This window comes from Strix aluco, chromosome 2, assembly GCF_031877795.1.
Source record: "Strix aluco isolate bStrAlu1 chromosome 2, bStrAlu1.hap1, whole genome shotgun sequence".
Taxonomy (NCBI): domain Eukaryota; kingdom Metazoa; phylum Chordata; class Aves; order Strigiformes; family Strigidae; genus Strix; species Strix aluco.
The window spans coordinates 106,950,144-106,977,419 of NC_133932.1; the positions used below are offsets into that span (position 1 = coordinate 106,950,144).

At 37.8% G+C, this 27,276-nt stretch overlaps 1 protein-coding gene across 1 annotated transcript; it reads right to left on the reverse strand.

Moving 5' to 3' along the window:
• Positions 1-3,054: 3,054 nt before the first annotated feature.
• Positions 3,055-27,276, reverse strand: SUCLA2 (succinate-CoA ligase ADP-forming subunit beta). The gene is made up of 11 exons (XM_074815679.1): positions 27,125-27,276; positions 24,959-25,142; positions 14,213-14,312; positions 13,855-14,017; positions 10,960-11,088; positions 10,367-10,505; positions 8,851-9,012; positions 8,627-8,769; positions 5,959-6,079; positions 5,562-5,650; positions 3,055-3,858 (listed from the first exon to the last, which is right to left on the reverse strand). The coding sequence occupies exons 1-11, from the start codon at positions 27,209-27,211 to the stop codon at positions 3,784-3,786; spliced, it is 1,392 nt and encodes a 463-aa protein (XP_074671780.1). The 5' UTR covers positions 27,212-27,276; the 3' UTR covers positions 3,055-3,783.

Consider the following 27,276-nt stretch of genomic DNA (forward strand, 5'->3'; position numbering starts at 1 on the left):
AAAACAGTGGCAATTCACTACCTTCTGCCTACAGTCCCTGCACAGCTCAAAGGTGAGCTACTGCTTCAGGCACATCCTGCATCGACCTTCTCTTTTGTTCGTATCAGCTTGATAGTTGAATTTAAATATTTGTTTTAAAATAGTACTATTATCTTGCAACGAAGCCTCCATTAAATCCAGGGCTACTCTTTCATCTGCACAAGGTAAGAAGCTAGCTACTTGAGCTTAGCAGTTTCACCTTCATGAAACTGGAGTTGTTCTCCTTGATGCAGGGTGTTCTTCAGGGGGTTACTATACAGGCCTTCCCCACATTAAATGCATTAGACTTATTAGTAATTTGAAATACAGCTCTATTCCCAGCTCCTTCAAAGCTTCATTTTTTACTTTTCTTTCCAACTGTCCAACATTGGAATTCTAGCATAAGAATTGTTTTAAACAAATCTTGAGTATGTCCACCAACAGTATCTATATTACTACTACTTAGAATCCTATTGTCTGTTTTTCCATGGACAATTATTTCACTGAAGTATCACAGTACAAAGTGGTTAAATACATTAAATAGAAACTGGTTCAGTAGATAACGCATTAAAAAAAAAAAACTTAATCTTTTTGAATACTTATGGAATAACATTCGCCCTTAATATCCACCAGAACTGTCTTCAAGCACATTGGTCACAACATCCCCCAAGTCTTAACACTCGAGATAGCTGTGGAACATGAGAACAGCTAATACCTGAATTTCAAGGTTGGTAGTGATTAGGACGATTCTTACAAAAAGGCATCTGCTCTTATGATATCTCAAAACAGTTACAAAACTCTGCACTGATAACTGAATCAAAAGGCAGCAAGTTGTCTAATACAAACTCCTTTTACTGTCATTAAAATTCCTGTTCCTTTGAAGCTCTTATCCGTAGAGAAGTTTACACATTTTTCATGTTTTGTTTACTTTGTGACAAATTTTGCTTTTGGCTGTACAGACTAATTTTAGTAATCTTTGATTATTAATATCACAATACAGTATGGGTAAGGAGGTTGTTTACAAGGTTTTAAGTAGATTCAGTTAGTTCCTACATCAGCTTTGGGCCTTTAAATTATCGACTACACACTAAGTGGATTAACATTCCTTGGTTGCAACATACTTTGATTTAGGCAAAACAGTCTGAAGAACGATTAAGACACACACATAATTAAAAGGTCCCATAGCATTCTAGTACCTTCTTAATTAAAGCAATCTTCATGTCCCTACCTAGTTTCCAGATACTCAACACAAATCAGTCAATCACTAACTCTGTTTTCTTCATCAAGTGAAATAACAAGAAATAATGTTCCAGACCTGTATCTCTGGAAAGGGGCACGCCTGGCACCTATATACACCACTTATATGCCATCCTGGTCACAGCCCTTCATATCACTGTTCACACTCCTCCCAAGCCTCCCATCCTGTCTGTGACACTATATCCAACCCCTTACACACTGCTGTTTCCAAAGGGAAATTCCACTTTTTTCCAATTAGTAACTATTTGCATTACAAAGCCATAAGCATTGCTGAAGTAACTTAAAACAACTACCTTCCACTCTACAGATGGTTATTTTACCATCAAGAGTGATTTGGTACACTCTGAACACTCTGGTCAGGAAATTATATGCAGCCACCTTCCTATGCCACTCCTATTCCTCATCCTTTGTGAAAGGAATACTATGGACTTTAGAATTACCGTAATGGCAAAACACTGCTTTCTGTCAAGTCTATTACTTGTGAATATGTTAACTGAGAATGTCAGTATTTTACATTCCTCTCAAAGATGGAAATTACTTTCTCTTGGCTCTCTCTCCCCTACTCAACTACATTTAACAGTTCAAACAGGGTATAAGGAAATTCTGGACTAACAGCAGGATGTAGTTTTGCCTCCATTCTAGTCCAGTATTTGTACTAAAAGACTATTTCCATCTGTCAGTTTTGGCAACATCAAGTCACTGTTGTCTCATTGTTCCTTGCTCTGATTTAGAAAGAATTAGCCTGGCATGTTTAAAAAAAAAATTGATCTCCTTATGAACCTGGAACATTATCATTCCACACAGATTTTAAAAGTAAAAAAATAAGGCTAGATGCAAACCCACATGCTAGAAATGAATTATATTCTCTAAATTATTCAATGCTTAACAAATCTGTTCAAACTAGTTATCTTTGCAAATCCATTCAAGGCCTCTGAATAAAAGCAGTTCCAAGGATATCCAGAAGCCCAATTTTGCATGCTGGATCAACAGCACACAGTAGTCAGTTGTGAGACCAACTAGGATCAAAAAGAATCCAGTTTAAATTCAGAGTGAGTTTAATTTCTGCTGATTTTGTTTAGTACTGCCAAAAAACTATGAAAGATACCATGCTAGTTTAAAGTTTCTGCATTTATCACCTTACCCACCTCAAAACCGCATATGATTGACTGTAAGTTTCCCCACATTGCACATAATCCTTTTAAGTCCTTAGTTCATGATTATATGATTTCCCATTTTGAAATCCCACTACAGACAAATCTTCATTACTTCATGATAAAAACTACACTATCATTAGCCAAGAAAATAGCATTTTAAACAAAAAAACCCCTACAAACTACAACAAAAAATGAGTCATAGAAACTTAACATCATTTGGAAACTAAGTGGTAAATGGATCATCATCCAAGTTCCAAGTTCTATGTAATGCCAAAATCAACAGCATTGTAAGATGACAAAAATTAACAGTTAATACAAGATTTGTTAGTAGAAGCAACATTTTCCCCAAAAGCAACATTTTCCTATATATTTGTTTGTGCAGAGTTCAGTTACGGCCACTTCAGTAAGCTGTTACATGCATGGTATCTGTCCAACCTTTTCAACACAGCATGAGTTCATGTGTTTTTAACCACGCAATGCAATTCAAGGAGGAAAAAAATTAACATATGTGCTATTGTAGACATAATCCTAAAAAGCTTTTAGCTTGCCATCTTAAATTATGGTTTAATCCATCAGTATATGCAATTTATCAGAATGGTGACATATAAAGAAAACACAGTAGAAGTTTTGGGAGACATTTTATTAATGTACAATTTTATTAGCAATGTACAATAGACATTTTAATTCTCTATGTAGTCTGTCTCCTTGAAGTTTGGTAAATGCTTGTTCATATATAAAACTACATGATGCTTTTTTTGTAAGGACCGGAAATCGTGAAAATCTAAGTGCTACAGTATATTTTGTAGTGATTAAACACGTTGTCCAGAAGAGTTACCAGCCACTTCAGTGAAGCACTTCTAAAAATGTTTCTGATCAAGTTCAAATGCACTATTCATAAATAATGATTGGTTCGCTCATGTCCATTATACTGCTAAGTACAACTGTCTCCAATATAAAATACCGTTTCAATACATTTCTCCACATGGACAACTAGATAATCTAGTCATATTTACTTTTAACAAAGGCTAATACAAATTTACAAGTAAAGTATAACTTCAGAATTCATTCAGAATAATTATTTTTCAACCAGAAGCTTTACTTTGGACAATGCAGAAGTATACTGCAAGTGACATTCTGCAGCAGAAGCTGGAGGCTTGAGAACAACAACTAAGGACTAAATATCAGCAATACACGCTTTTACAAGAACTCTGACCATTCTGAATGTTAACATTAAAGACCAGGTACTTCAGTTTGTGCGCCTGTCTAACAATCAAAACCTCCACACAAAAAAATGAAAAATATCCCACAGAACACAGTATTTCGGAGAACATGTTAGACACCAGCATGACATTCCTCAAATTGGCAACTGAAATTTAACATCCACCTGAGCTTGCTTTGCTAAGCTTACTATTTCTGACAGTTTCACCACCTGAAAAACAGAAAATAAAGACTTAATTTCAAAACAATCCTAATTTGAGTGAGCTGGACCAATTTTTTTAAACAAAGTAATGCCAGAGAATCATCAGCAACATCTTAAGGCGGGTAGGGGCAGGGTGGGATTATTACTTAGTCCAGTGCTTCTTAATCACTTTTAAATGAAAGATCAGTCAAGTCTTTTACAAAACATCTCACACGGTTACACGATGTCTGGTTCTCATTTACAACCAAATATCTTGATAACTTTATGTGGCACCTTGTTTTCTTGGGAGGTGTTGGGGTACCCACTCACAAGAGATTCTATATACCTAGAAGCTATTTCTCCCCCGAGTTTTGTTGCAAGCATTTCTGGATCTTCTTTTGAAGCCTCAACTTCTCTTGCATAATAGCTCAAAACCTCTATGAATTATTTCCTGCTTAGAATCAAATATTATAACTAAGTGGCTATTTTGGAAAAAAAAGATTCAGAACTGTAAGTTTCCCCATGATACAAAATCCACCAGATGCCTTCTAATTTTTTTCAGATCAAAAATTTTTATCTTCACCGTTGCTACACATTTGTAGTATCTTTTTCTCATCCACATTACCTAACTTCAAAAGCAGCTAAAATACTAGTTAGCTAGATTAATTTACAGACATCTGTTGAATATTTAGGTAGAAAAAAAAATACTTTTAACATCACTGGTTATAACCACTGCTTTGAATACTCAGCTTAGTACTCTGATCTACCCTCATCCATTTGTTTATACCACTCATGGCATCATTCTACATAAACATGTTTAAGGAATTACTTATGGGCAACATACAAAAAAACCTGTAACCCTTTCAAAAGTGCTTCTACAGAGGCAGATAATTTAAGATTACAAAACTAATTTTAACTCCATTTGCATGGCTCCATGATTCAGCTGAGAACTTCAGATTCAGCAGCAGCTTTAGAAGATGCATTATGTAGATGCAGTATAGCTTAAAGACCCATACGTACTGCTAGGGAAGATTTCCATTGACCTAACCAAAGCTTGATCAGCCAGCAGGCCTTAATACTATTCCTTAAAACAGAGGGTCATACTTTGAAGCTAAGCAAGTTCTTCATCCAAGCAATCTACAGCTGCTTCTAGAGCTTCAACCCCAGGAAACAAAGCAAAACATAACACACCAGAAAAAAAAAATAATAATCACAAACAACCTCACTGAATATCTGAATATCCAATTACCTTATGAGGCAACAGGATGATCAACTATATTCAGTTTTAATTATATACACTGAAATATAGTGGTCTATCAAAGGAAGCGTTACATTTCATTTTTCAGCTACCTTAATTTAAGTATTTTCTTCCAGCTACTAAAGCTAAACTCTTAGCCATTCCCCTACCAAGGAGAGTGACTGATCTGGTCATTTACTTGATTTATTTTTTTGTTTTAAACCTATTTTTTAACCTGCTTTTCAGAGAGAGGGAAAAAGGAAAAAAAGTCCCAAACACAGAAATTTCTGGGGTATAATAGCTTCTGACTGTATAGTTCCTCTCCTTACAAAATATTACTTACTAACTTGTAAAACATTTGCTTCAGGCCCTGATAATAACTGGCACTGTGACTTATCCTAAACTACCTTTAGTTGACTGAATGGAGTTTCAACTTTTCAATATTCTGCAATGGGTGCTATGTTCTGAAACAAATATTCATAAAAAGCTATCTTACCATTTTTGCAGCTTCATCCAAGTCATCACACGCAAGGATTTTGAGGCCACTAGCTGTTATTAAAGCTTTGGCATCATCAACTCGTGTACCTTAAGAAACAGATAAAATGCCATTCTTATTTAACAGGAGACTACTACTACCAGAGTACTCATATTTTCTAGGAAGCCTGTTTCAAAAGTAAGTTAAGTGAATAAATCTAGAAGACAACAATTTTAGTAGTTATAAAAGCAGGAAATCTCTTTTTATTAACTTGACAACACTCACTTTCTGAATTCCAGGTTTGCCTTATTTTTCCACAGTCTTCAGCTTACAGCCAACTTGGTACACAATATATAAGGTCAAGAACATTTGTCACTATGGACAGAAATATATTTAACACATACTGAAGCACACTCACCTTGCAACCGTACCACAATAGGTATTTTTAGGTCCAAATCCTTTACTGCCATAACAATGCCTTGTGCTATCACATCACATCGCATAATGCCACCAAAAATATTTACCAGGATAGCCAGTACCTACAGAATTAATGACAATATTCATGTTAAAAATGGCCAGAGCCACATCAAATAAAAGCACCGCTCAGCCTTTCAGTCTAAGGAAAATGCAAGCTCTGGAAGCGTAATAAGGGACTCTGCAAAAGATACAGAATATTTCTGTTCTAGAGAACATCAGCAACAAAAGTACAGTTCTATGAAGTCATATACAGCAAAACAGTTACTTCAGAAAAACCCAACTGCAAAAATGCCTGCCCTGGAAAACTTCCACATTGTCCTTCAGTCCAGCGTGAGTTGCAGACAATAGCCGTTTCTCTTATTCACAGCATGTATTCTGTGTAGCTACTTAAAAAGACACACACCCATTTTCTGTACAAATTCAACACTGTACATTACTTCAGAATATTCTGCACATGATTAATAAAGAGAGCTGTATTAATTTTCCTCAAACAAATCATCAGATAAAACTTCAGTAAAGTCATGTAACAATCTGTCAATTGTTTATCTTTCCATGTCTAACATTACTCCAGCAGAGGCACCTCCCACACTAGTATCTCCACATACTGAAGAATCCATGGTAAAGAACACAGAAAATTTACAAGACTCATACACAAGACACTGTTTACACAGTTTACTTCAAAGCTAGCAAGCTTAGATGTAAGCTATCTGAAATATGTTTTATTCAGGAGGACTAAGCCTGAGGTTAAGGGAAAGTCTTCTCCTACTCAAGTGGTGGAAAGGAGGAGTAAAAAGATCACAGTCAATGGTGAAAGATGGAATAAAGTAGGAGCAAAAATGGGTAGACAGCCTTGGAGGACAGAATAAGCTTAATGTGCCACTGGTTAACAAACAGTAGCTTGGTTCTGATTATCTTGCAATTAGACTACCTCACCTGTGTGACATTGTTCTTGCTCCTTCTACTAATGGGTAGAAGCAACTTAGACTGGCACCCCAGAAGGCTGTTCCAAACAACCCCTGAACTGAACCCGGACCACCAGCCATGACACCAGTGGGCTGTACTGCTGTTTGACTTTCAGCACCAGGAATCCCAGCTATAGTCATCGCTTTTTCATAAAATAGGGAACAGCTGAAGGCAGGCAGAAAGGGAAATATATATTAAGTCTTTTTGGACACCCTCTGTCCATCCATAAGCAGAGAATTGGCACTGCAAGAACCTGTCCCAAATCAACAACCCCCAGATTCTTCATTGTTTCTTCTCCTCTTCTCTCTGTAGTTCAGGTGCTCTGTGCCTGTGTCCCTCACTTTTCCCTCAGTTTGCTGAAAGAACAAGTCTTATGAGGAGAGGCTGAGGGAAATGGGGTTGCTTAATCTGGAGAAAAGGCAGCTCAGGGGAGACTTTGCCACTCTCTGTGAGGTGGCTGCCAGTCTCTTTTCCCAAGTAACAAATGATACGATGAAAGTATATGGCCTCAAGTTGAACCATGGGAGGTTTAGATTGGATATTAGGAAAAATTTCTTCACCGAAAGGGTTATCAAGCATTGGAACAGGCTGTCCAGGGAAGTGGTCGAGTCACCTGAAGGTATTTAAAAGATGTGTAGACATGGTTCAGTGGTGGACTTGGCAGTGTCAGGTTTACTGTTGGATTCAATGATCTTAAAGGTCTTTTCCAACCTAAATGATTCTATGTAACACTCTGGGAGAGTGTGTCAGACCCTGCATTTGTTCACAAAAATCTTTCCAATGGGGAAGAGACTAAGCTCCTCTGTAACATCACTCACTATTTGTTTCTGGCCCTTCCAAAGATGAGCAAGTGGTGCACGAAATTCTGGTGCAAAACTAGCATACCATTACCAGGTCTGGCAATCACTCCCAACCTTTTTTGGTTAACTTTTTCATATTTTTCCTTCTTTTTAAAAAGTCCCAAACCACCATCAAGTTCCCACTGGGATAAGCGCCTCTATGCAGACCATCAATCCAGTCCTCACATTGTTTTTCCAGGGTAGTAAAGCTCTTCCTCTAATTTCAACCAATTTATTATTTTAATAATATTCAAACACTTTTAATAAACTTTTGATAGGATGATCGAAATGCCCTTCCAAGCCCATTACAAAGTTATTTTATCTTACATTACATATAATTAGTAGCTTAGAAATTTGTTTGTGCACAGTACAGTGAATATTTATCTCTACAACTCTATGCACAAAACAGACCCAGCTGGAAAAACGGGCCCAAAAGGAAAGAAAACTGGGAAAAAAAGGAAACCCATCTGAATACAGTTTCTGTTTAAACAGCAGGCAGGGGGAGTTTCTGACTCAAAGATTTCTGGAAATATTCAAATACAGCTGTAACTTGCACCAGAAGACACACAACTGCCTACTCAGTACACAGCCAAAGAACTTATTTTTAAAAAGGTGAAAAAAATTCAATAGGTTTTCAGACCTTCTTCATCTGCACCAAGATTAAGCTAACATCTCCATTTTCTTCCCTTTTTAAATTCTATGCTTATAAAAACATGTTTTCTGGAGAACATGCACTAAGCATTGTCTTTCAAATCATAGCCTGTTTTACCACTGTGTAGGACCTTGAGATGACAGCTCTTCCCTCACCTTTTTATCAGAGGTAATAAGCTTAAAGGCTTCTGTCACTTGCTGCACTGTAGCACCACCACCAACATCAAGGAAGTTTGCTGGAGTTCCGCCGTGAAGTTTAATTATATCCATTGTGGCCATAGCTAAACCAGCACCATTGACTATATGAGAATAAAGATAACATTTAGGAATTCAGTTTATAAATCCATTAGGTCATTTAAAATTCATTAAATAGAACACACCTAAGCAGCCTATGTTTCCATCCAATCCTATATAGTTGAGATCTGCTTTTGCAGCATCCCTGTCTCTTTCATCTTCCTGTGTCCAATCCTGCATATCAAAGATCTTCTTCTGACGATAGGCTGAATTACTGTCAAAGTTTATCTTTGCATCCATACACATCACTGAAAGGAGAAAAAACCAAACCATCATTTAATACTAGAATAATACCTCAGCCGCTACATGAATATGTTAAAAGTATGTTAAGTCAAACTTGGCAGCTAGCTCATGCAGTCCAAACTTAAAAGTTCAGCTGAAAAGACACACTTAGCACTGCATGTAAATACAAGAGTCCCTCCAGTTGACCCAATCAGTTAAGACCCTTTAACTGCACCAAAAGTGAAGGTAACTGTATTTCTTGAGACACTCTAAAAACAAAGAATCTTACAATAAACTGCTTGAGAAATCTGGGCAAATTACACTTCAGTAATGAGCAGGTAATTAATCCCTACAGAAGGTCTCTGTTTGGGGCTTTTTTACTCCCTCTTACTATTTTGCTTTTAGATGAAATATATAGTGTGCATGTGCATGTACGTAAGCACACAAACGCAATGAAAAAACATGTGAGTTGGAAAAAAAAGGCATCAGAAGAATGCACACAAAAGTAAGTTTCACTTAGATATAGCAGCTGACATGGAAAACCTAGAGTATTCTTTACATCAGAACCAAGTTTCTGTCTGTACAAATGTAAGCCTTCATTTCTACATCTTCATCAAAACAGAGGATATAAAAATGACAAGGCACGAGAAACAGATGGGAGAGACTGCTCCATACTGTTCATTTAAGCAGTATTATTTAAAAAAAAAACAAACAAACAATGATTGTAATTGTAAGCTTTGATGAAGTAGCTACACTAATGTTTAAATTTAAAACTCTTGTACCGGAATTCAAGTACAAATATTCTCCACAGATCGATTTTTTGGAGGGAGGCGAATTGACTGAGATTGAGAAATCTCCTGCTTTTACTACTCAGGCATCAGAGTGACTGATTGAGTTTGATGTATTGAAAGACTATAGGTGTTTAAGTGATACCTTGATGTTTATCAGGTTTTTAGCATATCCAGCTGCAGAATGGTTAGTTTTCAAAGGTGCTACTATTCTGGTTATCTTTTCAGTATCAACTTTGAAAACACAAGATGGCTCAAGTTTCAATTCATGAATTTTGAGAAGACCCAATTTCTAGGAATGCCTTACGCTGGGTAGCCAAACACTCAAGTGCGGAAGATGTATTCTTTTTAAATTAATTAAAAAATTGCAAAAAGGAAGCTATTTAAACTTAAGATCCTACTTAGCAATTAAAAGCAGGTATCTACTATGCTTAGATTTGCAAATTTATGTTTTATTAAATTCATTTTTCAACATACCATCTTAATGCTAAGTCCTCTTGCTGTAAACAGCTGAAGTTTTAGCAATACGAAGCAACTAAGATTTACAAAAATGTCAAGCTGTTACATGAAGAATATGAAAAAAAAACATTACCAACTCCTGATGCATCTTCCACCATAGGATTTATTTCTATCATGGTAGCATCGTATTTCAGAAAGAGATTATATAATTTGATCATATTTTCAGCTGCTTCATCCACTAGATTAGGAGGAAATCCCATTTTTTGGGCAAGCTGAAAGTAAAAGATCAGTTATCAGTTAACTGACGTTCAGGGTTTGATTTAATTACAAATTAGGAATGTCCTGGTTTAGCTATTATTTCTGTGTCAATTGAATTTGAAGATGTAGAACCTCTCCTGCCTTTCTGGAGAAAAAAAAGTAACTCTTGGGTTTGAAAAGATTGTTTTCAATACAAAAACCACTGCACTTATCCTAAAAAAGAGCTAGTAAAAAGCCGTCATCATATGCCTTTACAAAGCTATATAAAAGCTAGGTAAAGCACTGCCATGCAGAGTAGGATTTACATTGACTATCACCTGAAAATACTTAAATATCTAGTTCAAATCTGTTTCAAAATATCAAAAGGGTTTAAGACAACTCAGCAGGTTGAATGCATGCACACTTTACAAAATTTAGAAGCAACCCTCCCATCCTCGCTAATGTGTACTTTTCCACATTAACAATTACCCTAACAGCTTGCTCCTTTTTTATGCCTTCTACTATATCAATGGGTTCCTTAATTATCGCATCAGGATTCTCTGCAGCAACGTCTTCAATATTAACACCACCCTGAGAACTGCCTATCAGCACAGGACCCTAGAAGAAAAAGAAAAAAAAAAAGCATAAGTAATTTTATACCACACAATTGAAACTTAGTTCTTCCTATAAGATACCTCACAGAAATAAAACCTTGTTGTTAGCTGGAAATTTTTTTATTTGGGCATTTTACTTGTATGCTCTGAGCAGAACGTTACTACCTATCTACATAAAACCTTTTAATAATACCTTCCAAATTTAAAGGTCTATGTTGGGTCCAATTTCTTTTAACAAGGAAAAATTCCCTTTGTATACACTGTAGCAACAGAGCAATTAACATAGACATACTAGTTTTAAATTTTGATAGAAAGATTCAATTCAATCATATGCATTTTACCTTCTAGGTGTCACTAGAAAAAGAACAGCCTTCTCATCTCCCCCTTCTCTGCTCACCCTGACACAAACACATACTGAATGCCAGGCACTCATTTATTCATTCTGCCATGCTCCAACTCCAAGGACAAACCTAGGTCTGCAGAACCTAGTGACAAATTACTGGAAACTGTTCTACTCCTGTTCAGTAGTATGACAAAACTCAGTGACTATAGCCATCACTGAAAGTCAGGCATGGAGTTCCGACAAAACAGCACTCAATTATTCAATAATAAAAGAAATGAAAAAAACAGAATTGATAACATTTGCAGCAGAGATTTTTTTAAAAAGCTATCTAAACCAACAAAAGCATCAAGGACTCACTACCACGGAACCTAAAAATTTCTCCCTATGGGCACAGTCCTCCAGTTTACAGTAAAAACATACTCACTTTATCATCTCAACCTACCTTCCCTTATCACCACCTGCGCATGGATTATGACAGCTGGTGTACTACGGCAGCATCTCATATCAGCACACATCTTAAACAGCCTTATAACTGTTAACAATTAATTACAGAAAATGACACTGGTTCAGAGAATGTGCTTAACCACACCTCTCCCCTCCCACCACCATCCATCCAAATGGAAACATATAGATGGTGAACTATCCTACATCCAATAGCAAGGTTCAACACAATGAACATTTCTGGATTTTCATATCATGAAGAGCCAGGAAAATACAAACACATTATAAAAATAACTCATCAATCCACAGAACTGACCAAAGTGAACAATTTTGTTTAAAACATTAGAAGTTTTGCCCCTATTGGTGACTAACACCCAAGACATCAAATTCCACTTTCAACTGACTATTTCACAGGCTTTTTTCCCCTCTTTAAAGGAAGAGGTTTGCAACACCCTCAGGAACACAAACTGTGTGCTATTCAACCTTCACACTTCATTCTTTTGAATTTTGTCATCTTAAAGCATCCTAGTCAAGTTACAGCAATTACAAGCACATCTAAAAACATGACTTAAAGTCAGCAGTAAAAATGAAGCACATACCTATCAAAAGACAATAATCCACACTGTTATGCTCAATATACACTAATTTTTTTTCATACGAGAGCAAGAACAAGTCAGGAAAATATGTTTCCCTTCTTTATCTAATTTGCTTAAATCAGTTACAGTAAATTTTAATTCCATAAGGATGCTTGCTTATTGCTTACACAATTTTAAGATTATAAAATCCAGGCATTTACAGTATTCTAATGCCACCTTGTGGTAAATCTGGGGTACATACTGTACATTTGACTCTTCCCTGCTCTATTATAGAGTACAACAGAGTGTAAGTGCCCAAGTCACTTAATTGTACTAAAACCTAACATAACTGATACTTTCCTATCAGAAAGAACACTATAGAAGAAGAGAAAGGAACAAATACAGTATTTAACTCCTAATTTTGCAACAGAAAAATAGAAGATTAAGACTAGTTTCCTCATTCCTCCACAGAAAATTATTTCAGACTCCTGTCAGAGATGCTTCCCTAATTACCAAGATCAGTGTCTCTGCAAACTCTTAAGCATCTGGATAGACCAAACTCAGTTTTTTGTTGGATAGACCAAACTCAGTTTTTTGTTGAGCTTCAGAAAATAAAGTTCCAAAACCTGCTTTACCCCAGTTTTGTTGAAGTTATTTAGCAATTAATGGTCTATGTTCCGTAATGGAACACTAGTCTGTCACTAAATACACTGACACATTTCAGTTTGAATTGTAGCCTAAAAACTATATACCCACACATACAGAACATACAAGCAGGAGAGACTATGGTTTTCATCTTCCTGAATGCTCTGAAGACAGATCTCTAGGCCTAAATCTTCTTACTAGTTCCTGACTAGTACTGGCATAACAAAGCTACCAGCACTCTCAAAATTGAGACACACACCTCTGCATCTCTAGGAACCTCCACACATTGGGAAAAAAAGGATGTTTGATTTATCCAGGACCACTGGCTCTTCAAAAAGACTTTCACTTGTCTTGTTCCTGACACTTTTAAGTAGTGTGTTCATGTACATGCACACATAGAGCTGTATTTTTAAACTAAACTCTAGTATAAACATCTGGTAGATAAGTGCAAACTAAAACCAAAACGAAAATAACCCACTCATTTCGCCCATCTCCCCTTCAGCCATGACTCTGAACTTCAGTTGGGGCTCCCAATACTTTATTATTATTCCTTAAATTTATATTGTAGCATTGCTTTTTTAAAGCATTAAAACACTAAGGTAATCATATAGTCAGAGATACTAGGAAACAAAATTTAGCTCATATACATTTCTGATTTTCAAAAGCAAGTGATCAGTAAACAGTTTTGGTTTTAGTTTGTTGGGGTTTTTTTTACATTCAGCTATAGCAAGTTAAATAGTTTACTTCTATTTCTAACATTACTCACTTGAAAAGACCTTTCCATTGTTATTGCAAAATAGTATTCTCTCCTGGGATATCTGCGCTCACAGATAAATACTTGATTGCATATCCTGCCCTTTTCTCCTGTCTGCTTGGTAAACAACTTCTTTCCAATCATTTTGGAGGAGATATCTTTTGCTTCTTCTGGACTAGAATAAAAGAAGCTCAGAATGTGACAAAGAAACTGCTGGAAAAACAGAAGTAGCACCAAGAAAAAAAATCTGATTTTTGTTATTTTAAGGTTAATAATTAAAACACTGATTTTAAACTAAGCAATAGGTTCAATTCATAATGTGAAACGTTGAAGTTCTTCCACTTGGTTGGATAATTTAGAAACAACTTACGAAAAAACTATTTTCACTCCTCCTTTGAGGCCACCTTCAAATGTTCCTTTTCCTCTACCACCAGCTAAAACCTGTGCTTTTACCACAAGATCCTTTGAACCTAGAATGAAAGAAAACCCAAAATTTGTCATCTGTGACTATTAAAACAAACTGACCCAGATAGAATCATAAAGGCTGTTTTCATTTTATTCCCCCTTCTCCACACCCACCCCCACCCCAATTTAAAACACAAATATATGAATCAAAGACTGTATTGTAACTCACATAGGTTATTCCAAGAGTCTCAAACCACCCACAAATTGCAGCTTTAGGCTGTTCTGTGAACAAACCTTGGTGAGTTAGTATCCAAAAGTGTTGATACTTTGAGTGTCCCAATATATCTTTAACATGTGTTTGAATCACAAATGATTAAGTACCCAGTAAGAAATAGTTAGTATCTCACAGACTATTAACAAGATGAAACTATTTGACACGCCATAATCCAAGATTTTGCTCAGTCAAGTACAAATACCCTATATCCATAACCACTATCTTCTCACCAATGATACATAACTATGGCACTTAAGTCAACTCGCAGGTCCACTATGGCTTCCATTCAGCAGAGCACTGACGCATAAGCTCAAGTGCTTTGCAGAAGTCAGAGGCCTAAGCAAATCCACTATTTTTCCCAGAGTAGGCAGAGTAAGACCTTTAGTTGTCTTTAACTGTTTAAAAATCCTTCACAAAATATTCTTCTAGGTAGGGGAGACTCTGCATTTGGGTTTAAAAAGTAAAGTATGAGAATATAATCAAAATCAACTGGGATATTCCAAAGTGTCATTGAAAGACAAAAAGCAGAGAAAAAAGCTCATCAGATCATTTAAGAGGATACAGGAAGAAAAGCAAAGCCCTGAGTTATTATTCAAGTTCGATTACATTAAATACACTGCAGAGAGCAGATAGACTGCAAGATGTTAAGAGCTGCCCCATTCACATTGGTGTGGCACATCCCGTTTTTTCTCATACCACCATTAGCTGAGACACTCTGGTCCTTCGGAGCAAAGAAAGAACTTGTTGTTCTCTTGGATGTGAAAAGACAACCATGGAAAAGCCTGAGAAAAATTTGAGTACTAGAGCAAAACTAGCCACTATGCATACTGAAAAAGATTACAGCAGACACAAAAAAATTGCATTAATTCCTTTTTCCACCTGCATCTTGCCTGGTCAGATGTCATGGCTTAACCCCAGCCAGCAACTAAGCACCACACAGCCACTCACTCACTCACCCCCTGCAGTGGGAAGGGGGAGGGAATCAGAAGGATAAAGGAAAGAAAACTTCTGGGTTGAGATAAGGACAGTTTAATATGTAAAGCAAAAGCCACGTGAACAAGCAAAGCAAAACAAGGGATTGATTCACCACTTCCCACCGGCAGGCAGGTGTTCAGCCATCTCCAGGAAAGCAGGGCTCCATCAAACGTAATCGTGACTTGGGAAGACAAGTGCCATCACTCCAAACGTCCCCCCCTTCCTTCTTCTTCCCCAGATTTACATGTGGAGCATGACACCATATGGTATGGAATATCCCTTTGATCAGTTGGGATCAGCTGTCCCAGCTGTGTTCCCTCCCAATGTCTTGTGCACCCCCAGCCTGCTCTCTGGTGGGGTGGTGTGAAAGGCAGAAAAGGCCTTGATGCTGTGTAAGCGCTGCTCGGCAGTAACTAAACCATCCCTGAATTACCAACACCGTTTCCAGCACAAATCCAAAACATAGTCCCATACTAGCTACTATGAAGAAAATTACCACAGTCAAAACCAGCACACCAGCTAAAATTAAACTTGCATAATATCACAAGCTAGGTGGCTATAAGCAAAAGGAATACTCAGGTTACTATCTCAGGTAGCTACTTGTAGATTTTACTTTTTGACTGTCTACTAACAACACATCTCTGAATTCGAACTGGTATGAAGTTCTTTGGCACAAGAAGCATGAAGTTTATAAGCATACAAGTATACGTTGATTTACTGTAGTCTATTATCTAATATTTAACTCAGTACTAAGTACTGGCAATCAAGTAAGTTAACAAGCTTTATAGAAGCCACACAAAAGACTTAACTTTTATGCAATTACTTTAAGTACAAAGCTCACTTTAGGAAACACTAAGCCTCCTCTATGAGTAAGATTATAAATGGTAGCTTCATGGATAAATGAAGCCACATACTCAAATGTGTGAGCTTAAAAATAAAGTTCTATCCATTCAAAAACAATTTACCTTGTGCATACATACAAAAACAAAATTTGGAGGAGCATAAATTCTTAGCGTTAGTATAAAAGAGAGAGGAAAATACTTTATTTTCTGTAAAGAGATTAAAAAAAAAAACCCACACACCAAACCCCACACTTACTCCCTTGCTCCCAGAGGATTCACCTGGGCTCCTTCACAAGGATCTGAAGTGACTCAAATATTTAAGATTTAAAATATTCACAGTAGTATTTTACTATTTTGAGCTTTCTACAGAAGTTTTGTACCTGACAAAGATTCAGAACTGATATACTTAGGAAGCAAGACTAAGAGATTTAACTTACAGTTGACTAGGAAGTTCAGAAGAGAGGGTCCTATCTCTCCACCTTACTTTACACCTCCTACACTAAGTCCACTAAGATGCTTCTAAAGAGAATTTTTCAGGAAAGCCATGAAGTTCACCCACAGGCACCTTCTTCATAGCAATTACTCCTCCTAGCAACAAAGATCAGAATCTGAACAAGTCAGAACCAGATGCCAGCTAAAGCTCTGGTCAGATCTCAGGTGGAACTTTACGTTAGTTCTGGGCATGATCAGAAAAGCAATTTTCAATAGGAAAGACTGGTTACCAGGATGATCACTGAAATTAAGAGCTTCCCTTACAAGAAGGGACTAAAAGAGCTTGTCACTTCCTTAAATCAAAGGAGCACAAAGCAAGAACATGATTACAGTCTTTACCCATACCTGGTGAGGGACAGAGCAAGAACACACAACTACACATACATCATACATTCCGCTTCCTGCTCCTCACCAGCCAAAACCAAAAGCCACCTACCAAGTGAAGTCAGTTTTAAAAAGGCGCAAGAAAAAAAGCACACTTCTTTACAAAGAAGACAGTGAAGCCTGTCAGGAGACATGAGGGGACAATAGAAGATTCAAAGGGAACTGGGCAGAGATGTTCCCTCTGGTATTCCTAAGACAACATTTATGAATGCTGGAGGCAAATGAGGTGTACAGACTGCAGAAAACAGCCAGGCTAACAATCTCCGTAAACAGCATGTTCTTTTGCCACCATGAGAGGCAGATTATTGGGCTGGATGCACCACTGCCCTGATCCCATAAGATATTTCTTAAGAATTTAATTATTATGCATGATTACGCCTTGACAACATATAAAGACATCCAGAAAAAAGTGTGTGAGAAACAACTTTAAACTTTTCACAATCAGTTTCGGCCATAACAAAGTTGTCATTGGACTATCCCTTACGCAACAAAATGCAACAACTGTGGCATTAAATGATCAGTATATTAATAACTTATAATTTGTTTTCCTGCAGCATTGCAAACAAACTAGCTGCTTGATTGCATAAACTCATAACACTTCAAGGATTGTTTGACCAGCTATGTTTACAAGCAATTAAGCTGCACAGATGTACCTGAAACAAAATTTAAGATAACATGTCCCAAGACAACCTTAACTTAACTCATGCAGAAAGTTTATTCTTCAGTAAACATTTTTTCCTACAGTTCCCATTTAAAGTGATCCTAAAACTAGAGGACAGAAGTGTTTGGTCACACACCTCATCTGCGGTGTTACAGCTGCAGCACTGACACAGCAGAGAACTGCTGATACAGAGTAACCCAAGAAAAAAATTTGGAAACCAGCAGCTAACATAGTTTTCTACTCAGTATCAACAGTTGTGCCCTTCTGTTTTGCTTACGCTGCTTTGAAATACTGCTAGGCTTTTGTTTCAATGAAAAATAGCAGTTTCTGCCCTAGAGCAGGTATCCACTTACAAAGTTAGGGCAGTTTATGTCAGCCAACACTACACCAACAGCAGCAGTCCTATCCTGCCTCCTGTCCTCAGTTTTTCACTCCAGCCTCCCTTCTTGTGCCAGCATGAGCATTGGCACAACCACACCTTAAAGCGTATCAGAAGAGTGACTCTGCCGAAGGCAAAAGCTAATTCAGCAGACAGTACTTCTGCAAGCCTGTGCACTCTGTGACAAGCACACGCACAGGGACACTGAAGTAAGCAGGACATCTGCTTTCAGCAGCAGTAGCAAATTGTAAAGCCTTAGCACAGGGCACTAGAACAAACCAACAAACTCTCAGTACAGCTGATGTGTCAGGAAGCAAGCTACAGACCAATGCACAAAACCGGGAACAAGCATTTGTTACAAGCTGTATTTCCATATTAATGGCAGTTAGCACGAAAAGCATATGTAAGTAAAACAGCCTGAAAAGAACGAGGAAATGCTTAGAAAACTAAGAGTAGATACCAATGAGAACAGGTGCCTGAAATCAGGAGAACACTGAGTTAGCATCTATCTGTTCAGGACAACAAAAATCTACACAGTACTAACACTACAGGTTTCACCTTCAACAGTGGTTTATTAACTACACAGTGAAAGAGCAATACAGCCAGGAAACAGCACAATCTTCATTTCTAGCAATACTGGTATTTATTTATTGGAAGGAATAATTTTGGATTCCATAACCTAAGCTTTCAAACTGGGAGAAAGGTCTCTTTCTCCCTGCATGCATGCACTGATCTACGTAAAATAGAATCTTATGAGAAATTTAAGAGGCAAGATGGCTTGTTCTGTTGTATCTCTGAAGTTTTCTGTGCAAATAGAAAGTCTGATGATTAGGGCAAACTTTATTAAAATGTTGCATTCTGAACTTCTTAAAAGTTCCATTCTGAACTTTATTAAAAGTTTCCATTCTGACTTTTGTCAGATGACTTTAATTGCCACTTCTCTGTCCAATATTGACTGCACCATCAATACTGTTTTCCACATATTATAAACACCTTCATGATAACTATGCAAGCCTAACATGTCCTGACAAAACAAACAATAGTAAAAGGCAGTGATAGGTTAATAACTCAAGCGCCAATAAAGCTCTCAACTACCTTTCAACTGCAAACTGACCCTGGGAGAGACAGAGACCATAACTTTTGCCTCGATTACTCTGTAATTAAAAGTTTTTCCAGGAAGAATATTTCTCCATTTAGAATACAAACCTTTTTTCTTTTGTTGTTGCACAGATATAATAAAAACTCTAAGTTTAAACAATATAGTTGTATTTACTGGAATAAGGGAGGGAAAAGATGGGCTTGTAACTAACTCCATTATCAACAGAAGTCTCAACATAAGGAGTATGCTGACCCTAACTGTCTACACAGGCAGAGAATCTCTTCAGAGTATACTGTCTGCATTTTGTTAATAAGTATAGTTATTTAGAATTTAACTTCAAAATTACATTTTTTCAGCATTTAAAACTTTTGAGTGTTAAAAGAATCACTGCACGCAAATCAAAAGTATGACTACTGAAATCATTACATGCCAGGAATCTTCATACTTACACTGAAAGGACCATACCAGTCAGGAGAGGAAACAAGATGTTTTGCTATTACAAAATACTATTTTCTACACAAATACTTCCTGACATTAATCAACTGCATCACGTTTTTCATCAACTCACAAGACAGGTTTGGTTTTGGCAATAGCTTAAGTTAAGCAATTAAAATACAGCAATCAAAACTGGAATCTACTGATTAGGTGAGTTATTTGAATTAGTAAATTATTATCAACAGCATGCTTGGATATTAGAACTTCAAAGGAGTGAAATACTACAGAAGAAAGCAAAGGTTGAAGTGTAAGCTTCAGATGCCAAAAAAGTAGTGTTTGTCAGATTTCAAGTAGATGTCTGGTTTCTAGACTACTACTGCCGATTATCTAGAAGTTTTGATACTTAACCCTGACCACTCCAACAGGGTTTTTTTAACACCTGGGGGATTTATGCAAAAATTTGCTAGAACAATGAAAAATAGCTTAATCACAAACTACCAAGGAAGGTGTGGTATACACTAAGGAGAAAACCACCCCAGGTGGTTTTGTGCCACAGTGCCTGGAATACCTATTCTTTTGAAGAGCTAATAAAGAAAAAGCTAGTACCTTACCTAAGAAAATCATTGCACACAGTGTACTAAACTTCAGTTTCTGACTAAATCAAGCCTGAGATGAATAAGTCTATTTATAAATCTACCCAGGTTTACGCATTACTTTTTTTTTTATTAACAGATACAGGTTGTATGTTTAAGCAATAGACAGAGAAAAAAACAACAACATTGGAAAGAACTTAAAATTTCTGAAAAGAAACATTAATCATGAAACTGTCTGCAGGAATACAGCCAAGCCAATTACTTGAGTCATTCTGCAGAAAGCATAACAAAAAAGATCATACCTTATAAACCACACTGATAAGGGGATGGACTAGATCTCTTAAACCGCAATAGCAAAAGTAGCAGCTTTCAGTCTCCTTTCAAGAACTCTGGTGTAGAAAGGTGAAATGTTAAGCACTCAGTTTCGCAACACTTCCTATTCTGTACAGCTTTTTATTTTACTAAAATTTGACAGTCTGGCCATGGGATTCACTATCTTAAAATCCTACAAAACTACCAGAACACAAAAGCTGCTTCAAGATACTAATCCCTTTAGAAGTCTTACCTCTCAAATTGTCATGAATAGAAATACATGCTATAAGAGAAAAGTAGGCTTTTCTACAGGCATACAATATGTCAGTGCCTTCCACACAACTGTGAACAGAGGAAGGCGTCAAGAAGCATCAAACCTTAAGTTCCATACACTTTCATAGGCGCTGTCTTAAGAGCCTGCAGTACTATACATTTCAAGGAGCATGTTCTGCTGAGCTATCTGCTATCACACTGATGAAGCATCTATTCTTCAAGAAATAGTCTTTAGGTTTATTAGTCATGTTCTTGATAACAAATGCTTATCAGCTTCTAAATCAGCACTGGTCACAGTGCTAGCTGGAATGCATGCATAGGCTGAGAGAAAACCATAAACTCAGAGGCAATCATTAAGACATACTGCAGCCTCTTATCAACGCTCTGGAACAGAATTTACTCAGCTCACTTTAAAATTTAAGTGAGACGCTCATGTAACATATGAAAAGCCACATACTGCAAACCCCACAAATAACTGCAAATACTTTTTTTTTTTAAATCAATAAAGTTTTTAAAGACTTCATCAGATACAAGTCTTCTCAGCTCTGAGTAGAATGCATTCTTCTAGTGGCACAAATGAGATCTGGAGGTCTTGAATGGAGACACTGAACTATTGGAGAAAAAGTGAGCGAGCAGTGACATATACAGGAGGTCTAAACCTACTCCTAGGGACTGAATTGCTCAAGAGTAATTTTAAAAGAATAATAGTTTCATGAACCAGTATGTGATAACCATTTACTTGAAATGAGATGGAGGGCTTTTTATAGGGAAAAGCTGCTTGTGATAAGCAACAAATTCCAATGATGACTCTAAACAGCCAAATATGAAAAAGAAAAAGCTGTATGCAAACCAATGTTGTAGTAATTACAATGGCCAAGCTTCCCATGACAACAGAAAAAAAATGTTTTTTAAAAACGCAAAACAATAATAATTTGCAGAATCCAGCTAGAACAGAAATCAAAGTTGAAAACATTTTAAGAAATCTGATAGCTGCAGCAGAAATATTTTCAAAAAACAGCAAAAAAAGTTGTTTTATTTCCTTAAGATTCAAACCATAAGTGATCTGTCATCATTGCTCAAAAGTTGCTCACAGCATCTGATTTCATCAGTTTCTTTTAAAAATAGCAAAATGCTATAGGGAAGAAAACAATCCAAGCTTAAATACTGTATTTTACTTCACATGCATTTCAAAATTACTTCACATATAGATAACCAATTTGCTCTCTTTAGGACACTTTGGCAAAAAAAATATTTAGTACAGGAAAGACTGCAGGGGTGGAGAGGAAGCAATCTTTCTTTTTTCTGGACTGTTTCATCTAACTTCAGACCTCAAGCATAACTTCAAATGAAATTCCAACAAATGTCATTGGTTTTGTTATTTGAAGAATATTTAGTGCATTCTTCTAACTAGGCTCTAAGACAAACTGCAACATTTATATGCCTCAGCTTGATTCTACCACATGCTAGTTACCTCACAGTGATAATAACCCTCAGTACAGTTAAGCTTTGGCTTTGTTCATAGAACAGGGTTACACTGATTTAGCTACAGCCACAGCTAAACTATAATAATCTCTGTTAATGAGAAGGTTCCGTTTGTTATACATTGGGATAAAAAGTTACCCATTTCTAACTGAAGTGAGGTATTCGCAAAAGGAAAGAAATCCAATGCCAAGCTCAAGTTTACAGAGAGCAGGTTTCCGACTAAAGGTTATCAGGAGTATGTGGATCAGCACTAGGGAGACAGAGCAAGCAGTATTACCAACTATCTATGTAATGGTTTAGACAAACATTTGAAAAAACAGTTTAACACATAAAAAGAAGCAAAAGATAATCTCATATCTACCCGCAGCAACTCTTACACAACAAAAACAAACAATGAGCAGGTGGACAAAAAAAAAGTGAGATTTTTTCCATTCTGCTAGAGATTCGGTTTGTTTGGTTTGGTTTAAGTACATACTAAATGAAAACTAGTGGGGAAATGGCCACAATAACAAAGAAATCCAAAACACTGGAGCAAAGGATAATCTGTCACCATGCAGAATGAGTTCTGGGGAAGGTTTGAGCAATGCCTAAAAATCTCAAGCTCCTTCAGTGTGTTCTCCTTTTGGGAAGTCTTCCCTTCCCCATCTCAAGTACCAAAGAAAGCCACAGCATCAAATACACACCAACTTAAACAATATGGCTGACAACCAGAAGCCCTGAGTTCCTTTATTCTAGCTTACTAAAGGATGCTAACTCATACACTTCATTTTTCTGACCCCCAAGAAGTTGCACAGGGTCACATACTCCAGATAAAAGGGCAGACCTATGGCATCACACAGACGAGACAGAGCTATACAGCAGTCAGACATACCTACTTGGCTATAGTCCTCCTCTCTGAACAAGGAACAAACCAAAGGAATCCTGATCGGTGAGTTTCCCTGCCATCCATTAAAGAGTCACAGGCAAAGGTTGTCTCATTTGCCACTAGCAGGAGGTCTGTGCAGACATTAACGTAAGCAAAGGGGTATGCCCAATTTGTGACGTTTAGATCATGCTACAAGCTCACTCTTAACAGAAGGCTAGGGTCTGAATTTTAAACCATTCTCAGACCAGAAGTATTTTAACATCTCTCTTTCATACTAATGAAGTTATAATTTTGCATCATTTACTCTGACGAGAGCAAGACAAAGAAGGCAAGCAGATAACACCTGAATTTCTGGGGTGTCAGATATGAAGGAAAAGCAGCTTTCCAATTCCTTTCTATGTTACAAAGCAGCATAACTTGCTCTAGAAAAAAGATTACCTTCTTTTTCAGATCTCATTTCTTGCAGTAAATCTACACCTGAAACTGAATCTAACAAAACCTGTAACCCAAAGAATCACTACAAATGTTATCCACTTGGAGGTGAAAAGAGATTTAGGCATTTGCATATGAAAGTGGAATACAACAAGCAATGTCCTTCACTAAAACTGTGTGACAAGCCTATTACATTTTTTCCAGGGGGGAAGAAGCTTTAAACTAAAAAACAAAACCCACAACAGTATTAATGCCTCAAACAATAGAAGCTGACTTCTATATTACATCCAAATTAAAACAAAGAATTTTACTAAGACACATAGCAGGTAAAGTGACAATTTAATAGGCAGAGTCAAGTCCAAAATTAAAGCTCAACTCTAAAGTATTTAAGCACCAGGCAAAGGAGATGGGAAGCTTTTTCATCAATAAGCCAGGAATTTAGCATAAAACTACAAGCCATCAAAGTTGTCCCCTCTTGCATGAAGTAGCTGCATTCTGCCAGAACAGCACATTCACAAAGGAATAGGATTTTACTCTTCTGCAGCCTAAAGGTATGTATGCTTTGCATCTTCTGTACTATATGAGATCTTGGACTACAGAAGCCTTACCTGCCACCACCACTGAAGCTCTTCACACAAGATTTCCTCTAACCTTGCTTGAGAGCAAAAAGAAATCCAGGATTTGCACAAAATAGAGTCTATTACTCATCTCAAAGAAGTTTAGGTAGTTGTATTAGTCTAGGCTAATACAATTTATACCTGCCCCATTCTTTCTAAACAAGACTCACAAGTTACAGGAAAAGCATCAGCAGCATTTGGGATATAGGAGTGATGGTGCTCAAAACACATGTTCACAGCCCTTAAGGGAAGTAGGATCAAGTCCCTCCCCAGTGGAATTTCAGGGACACATTTCAGCTTCATAAACAAGTCTCAAAACACAACCGAGAGTGTCTTTAAAACTAGGTCACTCAACTGATTTCACTGTGTGCTTGTGCACTGAGCAATCTTAAGCATTAGAAAACTTCAGATTAAGAAAATGTCAGCTTCAAAGTAAATACTCAGATCTGTAAGAAAGTTGCTTCACAGGAAACGCTCTCTTAAAGAGAAGGTATATTCAGAACTCTAAGAAATGTCTTACCAGGAAAGACAGAAAAAGTAGTTACACTTGTATCAATCCCATGCCTATATTGTTTATGTTCTCTTTAATATTATACCTATTTCTTTTGCTATTTTGTAAGCTTCATCTGGTGTCTTGGCAACTAGTCCGTGTGGAACAGAAATGCCAGCCTCCTGCAACAGTCCCATGCTCATGTATTCATGTAGCGACAGCCACCTCTGTTGCTGTTGTTGCATCTGAAATCCATGATTACTGAGTATTCCTGGACTTCCACCAAGTACCTGAAGGAAAAGAAGAAAAAAAAAAAAGTAAAAGAAAACAAAAAGAACCAAGAACATGACTGTGTTGTGAAAAACTGCCCTCTTTGCTTAGGTTTAAAAAAGTCTACCTATTGAACAAGAACTGTTTAGTGTACCAATGCAAACACTCAAACACTTAGTTCTATACTTACTGTACATTACCCTTCCACATTAGTCATTCATGTCAGGTCTGGTATTGGGTTTTGTGAGGTTTTAGTGGGGCAGCGGGAAAGAGATGGTGAAGCTGCTAGCACTGACAAGGACTGGCCGGGTTAAAACACTCTACGGTATTTAGTTAGCATTTAAGTACTTTAAGGAATATATTTGTAGGGAAAAGAACCTTGAGGAATTTTGGAAGCATAAGAGAACTGAAAAAAGCACACAGAATAGGTTTGTTCAAGTTTTGACAGATTGCTTCTGTCTGCCAAATGAAGAACTAAGCCCTGGAAAGAAGGGGCAGCAGAAACTAACTTACACCACCTTCAGTGGTTGTATGTAGTGAATTTAATTTGCTACAGAACAGACTATTCAGCCTTCATATGACTATCGTGAAACAGAAAAAAACTAGCTATGACCCATTTCAAACATCTACACTGAATCAGAGGGTTGCCAAAGGTGCAAAATAACTTTAACATTTCAAATGCCAAGTAAAATTTAACATGCCTAATATTCAATCCAGGAAGTTCCATTATGGAATGAGTCATAATTTCATTTGCAAAAGTGATGTACAGAACTCCACAAATTTCCGAGAGATATTTTGTATAAAGTAATTCAGGGAGAAACTGATTTTGATCATAACACATCCAAAGTGGTACATATAAGCAATGCCTTTTTAAAAAGAACTCATGGACTTTAAGACCACATGGATCTCCAAAGTGTACCTTGCAAAGTAACTGTATCTCGTAACAAGAAAATTATCAACAACAAAAGTAAAAAAATGTTTGCTGCATTTCTCATATTTCACCATATAGGAAGAGGACCTTAATTTTATATACACACAAAACAACAAACCTACTGAGCTCAGCTGATCCATGAACAGATTAGCTCCGAAAGATTCAAGCTAAAAAGACTACAAAACAAACTTAGATACACGCAAAATTTTGCCTTTTTTTTTTTTTTTTGTATGTACTATTGGCACAAGTACCACAAAAATCAGTCTGTATTAGGAAGTTTTAATAGACTGGATTTTTAAGGTTTCAAAATAAAGTAAGCATGCAGACAACACAGGAGCTTTGCTACAGCATTTCAAGCCAGTGAATCGACAGGGCCTATTTAACCTCCAAAGGATTCCTTCTGCAAACAGCAGGCCCTTTCCTTGGCATGAAAACCAAGTGAGAGGTGCTGACTGCCGCTGCTGCCCTTTCTGGCACTGACTGCCCAGCCGGGCCCTGGGAGGCCGTGCGTAACACGAGAGGGGAACTCAAAGCGACCTTCCTCCTTATGGGGGAAGAAGACAGGCGCAAGGAGGGTTACACACTTTAGACTCCCTAGCTCTTTTGTTTGCACTGCTTTCCAGGGGCTCTGCAGCCAAAAACAAGACCGTACCCCGAAAAGGCATTCCCAGGAAACAAGAGCAGACACTGGGGAGATGCGAGCTGGAAGACGAGTTTATTGGCACAGCCCGACCCCTCGTATGAGTAAGGTGACGGCGGAGATGTAAACATTGGGATTTCCAAGCAAGTTAAGGGAAAGTGGTTTATAAAGAAAGGAAAAGGGAACCGCGCCGGGAAGACCCGCCACAAGCAAGAAGAGCAGCTGCGGGGGGACGTACGCCAAAGGCGAGCACACGGCTGCCAGCCCCGCCGCCGCGACAGGGCAGCGCAGGGCAGGACGGTGGCAGGAGTGGGACGAGACGGCCGCTCCTCCCGCCGTCGCTTCGCAGGGAGCGACCCCGACCCCCGCAGGCCCGGGCCTGGCCCGGCCCTGCCCACTCCGCCCCACCCCCGCTCCCGAGCGGCCGCTACCTTCGCCGTGGCGGTGCCCAGTGCGGCGCGGAGGCCGTTGCCCCTCAGCCCGGCCGACACCCGGCTGCAGATCATGGAGGCCGCCATGGCTGAGCCCCTTCGCCCTCAGGTGCCCCTCCCAGCGCGCATGCGCTACCACCGCGCCGGGGCAG

Excerpts from the sequence above, each read along its gene's own strand:
- SUCLA2 (XM_074815679.1), bottom strand. The coding sequence starts at position 27,211 with ATGGCGGCCTCCATGATCTGCAGCCGGGTGTCGGCCGGGCTGAGGGGC. Across the intron at positions 14,018-14,212 it reads GGAGTGAAAATAGTTTTTTC|TCCAGAAGAAGCAAAAGATA; the intron begins GTAAGTTGTTTC and ends CTTTTATTCTAG. Across the intron at positions 8,770-8,850 it reads TGGAAACATAGGCTGCTTAG|TCAATGGTGCTGGTTTAGCT; the intron begins GTGTGTTCTATT and ends ATTCTCATATAG.